The sequence below is a fragment of the Hypanus sabinus genome, chromosome 13 (assembly GCF_030144855.1).
Source record: "Hypanus sabinus isolate sHypSab1 chromosome 13, sHypSab1.hap1, whole genome shotgun sequence".
Taxonomy (NCBI): domain Eukaryota; kingdom Metazoa; phylum Chordata; class Chondrichthyes; order Myliobatiformes; family Dasyatidae; genus Hypanus; species Hypanus sabinus.
In genome coordinates this window covers 109,850,899-109,861,288 of record NC_082718.1, presented here as the reverse complement: position 1 = coordinate 109,861,288, position 10,390 = coordinate 109,850,899, and the positions used below count along the sequence as shown (strand labels likewise).

The 10,390-nt window shown below is 40.4% G+C and overlaps 1 protein-coding gene across 3 annotated transcripts in view; it reads right to left on the bottom strand.

The window, feature by feature from the left end:
- Positions 1 to 902: 902 nt before the first annotated feature.
- LOC132404285 (paxillin-like) overlaps positions 903 to 10,390 on the bottom strand; it is a 185,303-nt gene continuing 175,815 nt past the window's right edge. For all 3 annotated transcript variants that reach the window (XM_059988454.1, XM_059988455.1, XM_059988456.1), the window contains one exon: positions 903 to 2,711. In XM_059988454.1, coding sequence (XP_059844437.1) covers positions 2,445 to 2,711 — 267 coding nt within the window. In that variant the 3' untranslated portion in view covers positions 903 to 2,444. The remainder of the gene's footprint in view (positions 2,712 to 10,390) is intronic.

The following is a 10,390-nucleotide window of genomic DNA, read 5'->3' as shown; positions in this document are numbered from 1 at the left end:
CACTACACCTTGTTTAGAGCAATCAGTTTTTAACTAGTGTCACTATGTATGCTTATATTCATAAAGCAACGGTTTTTGTTACTGACGGTGAGAAATAAGTTGTAAGGCAATTTGGAACTATTTTGCTCACTGTGGTTTCAAGCATTCAGGCTTGGTTATGCCAGAAATTACCACAGACATAATGGAACAAACAAGTTTTAAATAGTCTCAGTTGCACGTGCTTGTGTTATGTTATCCATTTGGGCCAACAGGTGCAGATTTTTGATCATTTTGTGTTTTATTTTGACTTAATGCAGGAAGGCAATGAAGATATCTGCAATAGGTGTCTGCACTGATCTTGTTCTTTTACAGTCAATCAAAAGAGCACTGGAGTAATGAATTCCTCTGTCGATAACTATTAGAACTAAAACACAGTTTTATAAAGCTGTAGTAGTACTAGTAGTGTTCTAATTTAGTCTGTATTTCATTTAAATGCATTATTTGTTACTCAGTTAAGCAGTAGTTTGGACTTTGTTATGCCTTTTAACAACTTTCATGGAACTTCAGCAAATTGGTTCCAAACATACCGGTTCCAATGTGCCCCAACTGACCAGAATTCACTGTATTTGGTATGTATTCATTTCTTGATAGTTGTCTTCTTTGCATGGTCTTCTAATTATTTGCATTCTTCAAAATTACTGAACTCTGCTTCTTTCTTTATTTTTTCAAGCTTAGTCTCAAAATTTTTCACATATTTTCTTCAACTCTTCAAATTTTAACACCTTGCACAAGAACCAAAATTACTTTGGTTAAATCAATTACAAAAAGAAAATGATCTATTCAGCAGGATAATTTCAAAATCAGCATATGGAAAAATCACAAGGTTGATTTGGATAGTTCAAATAAAAACCAACCAATTAAAATAAAGTGAAAAGCACTTTTATTGTCAAAAAGTCATGAGACTATATATGAGATTGTATAAGCCATGATTAAAAGATGTACAAAGATGTAGTCAAACATAGCTGATTATTACCGATCAGAGAAAGGAATCAAGATTATTTCCTTAAAACAATTTCTCTCATTCTTGAGCGATTCCCTTTGGTTTAATGGCAGACTGAATTCAATGCATTGTAAACACTAGTGAGGCTTCAATTTATCAGAGCGTGACCAGTTAAAATGGCACAAGAAAACTTCCAACCTTGGCAGTTACCACTGCTTTTTAAAAAAAAACTGAATTACTCGTAGGATGACAGACAAAATATTACAACACATTAGGTGGGAAGACCCCCAAAAAAGCTTAACAGCAGGAATTAAGACATTTCATAAAAAGATAAATTATTGGCAAATTAGGCAATGAAGGAAGTTGATAAAAATACAGCAGGCTCACAATTGAAAAAATTTCCATTCACAGGCATCATGTTAGGACATGCCCAAAAGATTAAAACCATTCTTGTGCTATAAAAGTGAATAGGCAGTGTCCCATCTAAGAGTCTTTTAAATTTCCATGTAAGAATTAGTCATTAATATTGTAAGAAAGCACAAAAATTACTAGCATCACCTACACATGTGATGTGTGGCTTACAAAAAGTGGTTGTCATGATCTTAAAATCACAAAGCTCCAACAAGGAAGTTCAGAATTATGAACTCTTCAGGTAACTGAAACTAGAGGATAAAAAGGTACAGTACTGTAAAAGTTCTATCAAATACATCTACAGAAGGAAACTCCCCTGCATTCCAACATAGGAAGTGCGATTGTGACCATCGCCAAGAAATATTATTGCTTCAGTTACGGTCAAAGGCTTTACTGACATCAAGGAGACACTGGTGTGCAACAGTGACATTTCTCAAAAAAATACTTCTGCTTTCCAGCGCCAACATCTGTTTTATATAGTTCTCTGTAGATTTGTTGCTAGTTCAGTGGGTTCTTTTAGGGGTTTGTTCTGATGCAGTTAACTTTACCAAGACATTCAGGGAATTGTTCAACTGCAATTATTTATTCACTTTTTAGTTTACTTCTTCGACAAAGGAAAAAGCCTCATAATAGATTTACTCTTCGGGGTGGCATTTGTAATGTTAAAATGGTCTATGCAATTCTAAAAAAAAATCAAAGAGTTGAATTGGACAGAGTCCAATGGTAATTTTTCAATGCTGATTTGGATGCAAGACATTTGTTTTAATAGCTTCTTAGCAGCCTACAAAAAATGGATGAAAGTTAATCACCTGAGGTTGTGGGGTAGACACTGAGTGAAAATGGTATTTTGAATCTCACCTAGAGGATTTTTTCTTTTCTCAGTCACTATTAGAGAAAGGAGATGCACAAGGATTTTTTTTTTTAAATTTTAGTCCAACATCTGCATTACCCCTAAAAGATGGAGATCTCTGTTCCCATTAGGATCATGTGCTTGAGTATGAGTTTGTGGAAGTAGAGGAATGATTGACCTGAAGAGGTGGCTGGTGGGATGAATCTAACAGAAGAGCTTAATGAAGCAGTTGTGACAATAGGGCTTGTCATTCTGCTCTTTGAAGGTGCCCTTGTTGAGCTGTTTCAAGCAGAAGGCACAGACAAAATGCTCAGGATGGAACTTCTTTCCCATAGCAGTGATACAACGGCCTGTGATAGGCTTCTGACATCCAGAGCACAGGGAGTTGCGACGCTCATGGTAATGCATCTCGCAATATGGCTGACCCTCATGTTCAAAGAAGCTGCCATTTATGAATGGTGTGAAACATTCCTGTAAGTGAAATAGAAAATATAGATTTTATAAAGAAAGTTTTATAAATAAATTTCAGAGACACATACAGTTCACTCAGTTCATCAGCAATATCATATACATAGTAAATAAATATATGACAGAATGGTTCATTTATTATCAAAGTATACAACTTGAAATTCTTTTCCAGGTAGCCATGAAACAAAGAAAGGAAAGAAAGGCAGCATGGTCATCAACCCCAACAATCCCGCCTCTCTGCACAAAAAATGAACAGAAATGCAATGACACAGCGACCCCAAAATCCCTCCTCACTGCACAAAAAACAGGAAAGATCAGGCAGAAAGCAAAGAATATAAAAAAACTACAACTAAATAAATGTCTGTAGTCCAAGTCCACATCTAAAATGCAGAAGACATAGAGAACACTCTCTGGGCCCAACAGCTCCCCTTTTCCTTTCCAGTACAGAGCGATCAAAAGACAGGCAGCTGCCGCTCACTCTCCACATTTGCCTCAATGTTTCAATCCTCCTCATTGCTCTAATCAGCAAACAATGGAAGCTTTAATCAGTGAAATGGAGTCTAACAACTGCATGTGCCCCGTCCCACAGCCTTCCTGTCATGAATGTCATGCACCCATTTCTGTCTCCCAGATTCCTCTCGGAGACTGCAGAGTGTTGAAATACCCAAACGATCTCCAAGTTTTCACATTCGCATTGATGTTTCAATCTCCCTTGCCGCTGTAACTGGCGAACAACAGAAGATTTAATTGGCAAAATGATGTAGAACATCAGTTCGCAGTCTGGCCGCCACGAGGTTCCCACATGCTGCCTCTGCCTCCCAGAATCTTCTGAAACTGCAGAAAACTGAAACATCCAGACAGCAAATCACAGGCTCCAACAGTCTCAGAATCACATCCATGATGAGAAACTTTAAATGTAAAAGATATAATATCAGTAAAATATATGGTTTCATGATCTATCCAGGAGATATCAACCAAGGGAGCATTGTACGCAGGCACCATCTTGACTAGAAGGAATATTGAAGGAAAAGATATGAATTCGGATCTAGTATTTTTTCTGGTGTATTATGACAAATAAATTCTTCTTGGGCTTCCAGCTGGGTACAGGTAATGATTTTAACTGACGTTTCAATGACAAACTCTTTCATCTTCATCAGGGATGATGCCTGGACATGTCTAGTCCAGTGGTATTTATACCCCATCATCTGTCCCTTCTTATTGGTTAATCCTCATCCAATCAGATTTCTACTTGTTTACAACTGAGTTCAAGTTCTTACTTAGAGCATTAAGGAGTTGGAGCTAAAACTGGATGAACTCTGAGTCATTTGGGACGCTGAAGGAGTGATGGATAGAACATATAAAGAGGTAGTTACACTTAAGGTGCAGGACACAGGAAACCGGATGGCAGTCAGGAAGGGTAATAGGGGTTAAGGAGCCAGTGTAGAGTACTTCTGCAGCCATACCCCTCAACAATTGGGGGGGGGGGGGGAGGATTACCTAAAAGAGGAAAGTCGCAGTGGTGGGGTCTCTGACTCAGATGTGAAGGGGGGAAAAGAGGCACTCTATGATGATTTGGGATTTGTTCGTAAGGGGAACATACAGGAGGTTCTATGGGTGAGAACGAGGTCCCACATGGTATCCCGGGTGCCAAGGTCCAGGATATCTTGGATCAGGTCCTCAACATTCGCAAGTGAAGAGCCAGAAGTTATGGTTCCATATAGGTACCAATGACATGGGTAGGATGAGAGACAGGCTTCTGCATAGGGAATTTAGGGAGTTAGGTGCTAAGTTAAAGGGGAGGACTTCCAGAGATGTGATTAAGGATTGCTACCAGTGCCACATATTAATCAGGCCTGAACTAGGATTATATAATTTAACATATGACTGAGAAGTTCGTGTAGGAGCGAGGGCATAAATTTTTGGATCATTGGTCTCTCTTCCAGGGAAGATGGGACAGAAAGGATGGCTTGCGCCTGAACTGGAGGGAGACTAATATCCTAGCAGGAAGGTTTGTTAATGTTAGACAGTGGGGTTTAAACTAGAGTTGCAGGGGGATGGGAACCAGAGTACCAGAACAGTTAGTGGAAAGATTACGGCACAGACATTGGTAAGACCTCAGACAAAGTTAGGAATCAAAAGGTTGAGCATGGTGCGAAAAAATCAAAAAAGGTGAATTCAGGACTGAAGGTGCTGTATCTGAATGTGTGCAGTATATGGAATAAGGTAGATGAACTTGCAGCACAGTTACTGATTGGAAAATATGATGTTGTAGGCATCACTGAATCATGACTAAAAGAAGGTTATAGCTGGGAGCTTAATGTCCAAGAACACACACTCTATCAAAAGGACAGGTAGGAAAGCAGACGGGGTGGTGTTGCTCTGTTGGTAAAAAATGAAGTCAAGTTATTAGAAAGAGGTGACATAGGATCGGAATCATTGTGGATAGAGTTAAGGAACTGCAAGGGTAAAAAGAGTCTGTTGAGAGTTGTATACAGACACCCCCAAACTGCAGTAAGGATGTGGCCAACAAACTACAATGGAAGATGGAAAATGCATGCCAAAAGGGCAATATTACAATAACCATGGCAGACTTCAATATGCAGGTAGATTGGGAAAATCAGGTTGGTGCCAAATTACAGTAAGGGAGTTTGTAGAGTGCCTATGAGATGGTTTTTTAATGCAGCTCACAGAGGATCAGCTATTCTGAATTGGGTGCTGTGGAAAGAACTGGAATTGATTAGAGAGCTTAAGGTAAAAGAACCCTTTGGGGCAAGTGATCACAATATGATTGAATTTACCCTGAAATTTGAGAAGGAGAAGCTGAAGTCAGATGTATCAGTATTACAGTGGAGTAGAAGGAATTACAGAGGCATGAGAGGGGAGCTGGCCAGAATTGATTAGAAAAGAACACTGGTAGTAATGACAGTAGAGCAGCAATGGCTGGAATTTTTCAAAGCAAATCGCAAGTCACAGGATATATACACCCCAAACAGAAGAAAGTATTCTAAAGGAAAGATGGCACAACTGTGGCCAATAAGAGAGCTCAAAGCCAACATAAAAGCCAAAGAGAGGGCATATAATAGAGCAAAGATTAGTTTGAAGTTAAAGGATTGGGAAGCTTTTAAAAACCAGCAGAGGCAACTAAAAAAGTCATTAAGAAGATAAGAATGTCAGACGAAAGGAAGCTAGCCAATAATATTAAAGAGAATACCAAAAGTTTCTTCAGATACATAAACTGTAGAAGAAAGGCTAGAGTGGACATTGGACCACTGGAAAACTATGATGGAGAGGTAGTAATGGGGGACAACAAAATAGCAGGTGAATTGTACAAGTATTTTGTATCACCCTTCACTGTGGAAGACACAAGCAGTATGGTGGAGTTCCAGGCGTCGGGGGCATGAAGTGAGTGAAGTTACCATAAATAGAGAGAAGGTTCTTGGGAAACACACCCCAGAGTTCTGAAAGTGGTTGCTGAAGAGATCATGGAGGCATTAGTAATGATCTATTCAAGAATCACTAGATTCTGGAATCATTCTGGAAAATGGGAAAATCCTTCAAGGGTGGAGAAAGGCAGATGAAAGGAAACTATAGGCCAGTTAGTTTGACCTCCATAGCTGGGAAGGTGTTGGGAGTAAATTTTTAAGGATGAGGTCTCAGGGTACTTGGAGGTACATGATAAAACAGGCCACAATCAGCATAGTTTCCTCAAGGGAAAATCTTGCATGACACAACTATTGAATTCTTTGAAGTAGTAACAAGCAGGATAGACAAAGGAGAATCAGTTGATATTGTGTACTTGGACTTTCAGAAGGTCTTTCACAAGGTGCCACACATGAGGCTGCTTAACAAGCTACAAGACCAGGGTAACACAGGAAAGATTCTAGCATGGGTAAAGCAGTGGCTGATTGCCAGAAGGCAAAGAATGGGAATAAAGGGAGCCTTTCCTGACTAGTGGTGTTCCGCAGCGGTCTATGTTGGGACCGATTTTTTCAACGTTATATGTCAATGATTTGAATGATGGAATTGATGGCTTTGTTGCAAATTTTCCAAATGAAACGTAGGTAGGTGGAAAGGCAGGTAGTTCCAAGGATGTAGAGAGGCTACAAAAGGACTCAAGACAGATTAGAAGAATGGGCATAAAATGGCAGATGAAATACAGAGTCGAGAAGTGTATAGTCATGCACTTTGGTAGAAGAAAGGGTTGACTATTTTCTAAATGGAGAGAAAATACAGAACACAGGATAAGATGTGAGACAATAGGAGCAATCAAGTGTGACAGTGGAAAAGTGTGTATGGAACCGGAGGAGATAGCAGAGATACTTAATGAATACTTTACTTCAGTAGTCACTACAGAAAAGGATCTTGGTGATTGTAGGGATGACTTACAGTGAATTGAAAAGCTTGAGCATATAGACATTAAGAAAGAGGATGTGCTGGAGCTTTTGGAAAGCATCAAGTTGAATAACTCTCCGGAACCAGATGAGATATACCCCAGGCTACCGTGGGAGGCAAGGGAGGAGATAACTGACGTGGAATTTGTAGTTAAGAAGGCATGCAGAACATTGGCCTTCATCACTTGTGGGATTGAGTTTAAGAGCCAAGAGGTAATGTTGCAGCTATATAGGACCCTGGTCAGACTCCACTTGGAGTACTGTGCTCAGTTCTGGTCACCTCACTACAGGAAGGATGTGGAAACTACAGAAAAGGTGCAGAGGAGATTTACAAGAATGTTGCCTGGATTGGGGAGCATGCCTTATGAGAATAGATTGAGTGAAATCGGCCTTTTCTCCTTGGAGCGATGGAGGATGAGAGGTGACCTGATGGAGGTGTACAAGATGATGAGGGGCATTGATCGTGTGGATAGTCAGAGGCTTTTTCCCAGGGCTGAAATGGCTAACACGAGAGGGCACAGTTTTAAGGTGCTTGGAAGTAGGTACAGAAGAGATGTCAGGGGTAAGTTTTTTTTTTACGCAGAGAGTGGTGAATGCATAGAATGGGCTGCCGGCAACTGTGGTGAAGGCAGATACGATAGGGTCTTTTAAGAGACTCCTGGGTAGGTACATGGATCTTAGAAAAATAGAGGGCTATTGGTAACCCTAGATTATTTCTAAAGTAAGTACATGTTCAGCACAGCATTGTGGGCCAAAGGGCCTGTATTGTGTTGTAGATTTTCTATGTTTCTACTGAGGTGCAAAGGGACTTAGGAGTCCTTGTGCAGGATTACCTAATGTTAATTTGCAGGTTGAGTCTGTGGTGAGGAAGGCAAGTACAACGTTAGCATTCATTTCAAAAGAACCTGAATATAAAAGCAAAGATGTAATGTCAAAACTGTATAAAGCACTGGTGAAGCCTTACTTGAAGTATTGAGAGCAGGTTTGGGCCCCTTATCTTAGAAAGGATATGCTGTAACTGGAGAAGATTCAAAGGAAGTTCTCCAAAATGATTCCAGGATTGAATGGCTTGCCATATGAAGGAGGTTTGATGGCTATTTACTAGAAATCAAAAGAATGAGTGGTGGCTTTATTGAAGCCTATGGAATGTTGAAAGCACCTGACAGAATGGATGTGGAGAAGATGCTTCCTATGGTGGGAGGGTCAAAAACCAGAGGACAGCCTCAAAATAAACAGGTGCCCTTTTAGAATGGAGATGAGGAGGAATTTTTTCAGCCAGAGGATGGTGAATCTGTGGAATTCTTTGCCACAGGCAACTGTGGAGGCCAAGTCTGTATGTATATTTAAGCCAGAGGTTAAGAGATTCCTTGATTGGTCAGGGCATGAAGGTTTATGGGGAGAAGGCAGGAGATTGGGGCTGACAGGAAAATTGAAATCAGCCAAGATGAAATGGCAGAGCAGACTTGATGGGCCAAATGGCCTAATTCTGATTTTATATCTTATGGAGATCTTCATCTCTGTTAAAAAAATATTTACCAGTGAGGATGTACCCATTGCTACCACCTGTCTTTCCTATATTTCCACAGTTTCTGGAAGGATAGTCAGAATTCTGAAGAACTGGATTAATGCGATCCACACACCCACAAGGAAGCTCAAATCACAGCGTATGCAGGTCAAAGATGACCTGGGTCTCTGAATGGCTGGCTTTTACAGTACTCCCCGTGAATGTGGAGCAGTGCATATTGGCCAGATGGAATACACAGTGGAAACCAGCATCAAGGAGCACAGAGAGTGTATCCGTTTGGGTTACCTGGAGAAATCAGCAATAGCAGAACATTGCATTTGCAATGACCATAGGATTGACTTCAACAGCACAAAACTACAATGGCTTTTGCGAACGCCTAGTGAAGGAAGCTGTTCAAATAAAACTAGAGGAAAAGAATTTCAACAAAGAAGAAAGTCTCACTCTAAGTAAGAGCTGGAATTCGATTGTAAACAAGGTGGAAGAGTGGAAACCTGACTGGATGAGGACTCAGCAATCAGGATAGACAGACGATAAGGGTATATATACCACCGGACTAGACATGCCTCGGCATCAATCCCTGATGAAGACGGCAGAGTTTGTCATCAAAGCACCAGTTATAATTGATACCTGTACCCAGCTGGAAGCCTGAGAAGAGTTTATTGTATGAACTACCCTCAAACAGTCTACTAATTGATCACTAATCAACATCAGGAGTGGGAGGAGCTAAAGATAGTAACATAGGTTTTGGTGCACCTCAGCAATTTCTTCCAGTTCATCCACGAAAGTTTAATTCTCCTCTTCTCATATGTCTTTTTTTCTTCTCAAGGTGACTGGGGTCCTGTCGGAGTCAGTGATCTACAGCTGCAGCTCAAACTACAGTTCTTCACGGGCAGTGGGTTCTTGCTCTCCAAATTCGCCAAGCAGCCTGGCACTTCAATATCTCCAGCCGCGGTCTGAAAGAGGTGTGCCTTTGGGGTCTGGCATGATTCCTCAACAGTGTCACCAACTGAAGCATCATGGGAGATTGAAACATTGAGATAGTAAGAAGACAGCGTACGCTACTGTTGAAATAAGGCCTCTGGACTTGAAAAATCTCACTCAATGGTGAGTGAGAGTCTGTTGGTCCTCGAGTCAGGGGCCTTGGACAAGTGACATGGCAGATCAAAACAGCAAGCTATTGGTCTCCTCTCCCATTGTGGCAGGAGCAAAATATTTTTCTCCCTTAGTAGTGAGAAAGAACCTGTTTGAGATATCGAAGTATTGGGATGGACTTTAGATCATGTTCTCTGTAGGCGTTGCTACTGCTTGCTTGGTTGGGGGTGGGGGTTGATGCTTTTGCTGGAGGAAGTGGTGGAGAGGCAGGGGGAAGGGTTGAAGTTTTTGTTATTGCTTGTGGTAGCAGAGAGGAAGGAGGCTTTGGGGTTCTAACTTTATCTATCATTCATTCTTTGTTTTTTTCTGTTTTAAGGATTTCAGGATGTATACTGTATACATTCTCTAATATTGTATTGAATCATTGGACTCAAGTATCTGGGTGGAAGGAAATATTTCAAATCCCAAAACATTATATAGAGGAGTTTCCCTTTCCCAGTAACTATCAGGAAGAGATGTCCAAAATGGCTTTATTTCAGTTCAACATCTGTATTGCTCTTCAAAGCTGAAAGCTTAGATTATAAAATTTACATGGATATTTCAAAGTTATTTCAACATTCAAGATTACAATCTTGTTGTGGAAATATCTTAAAATAATTTTACAAGATATTAAG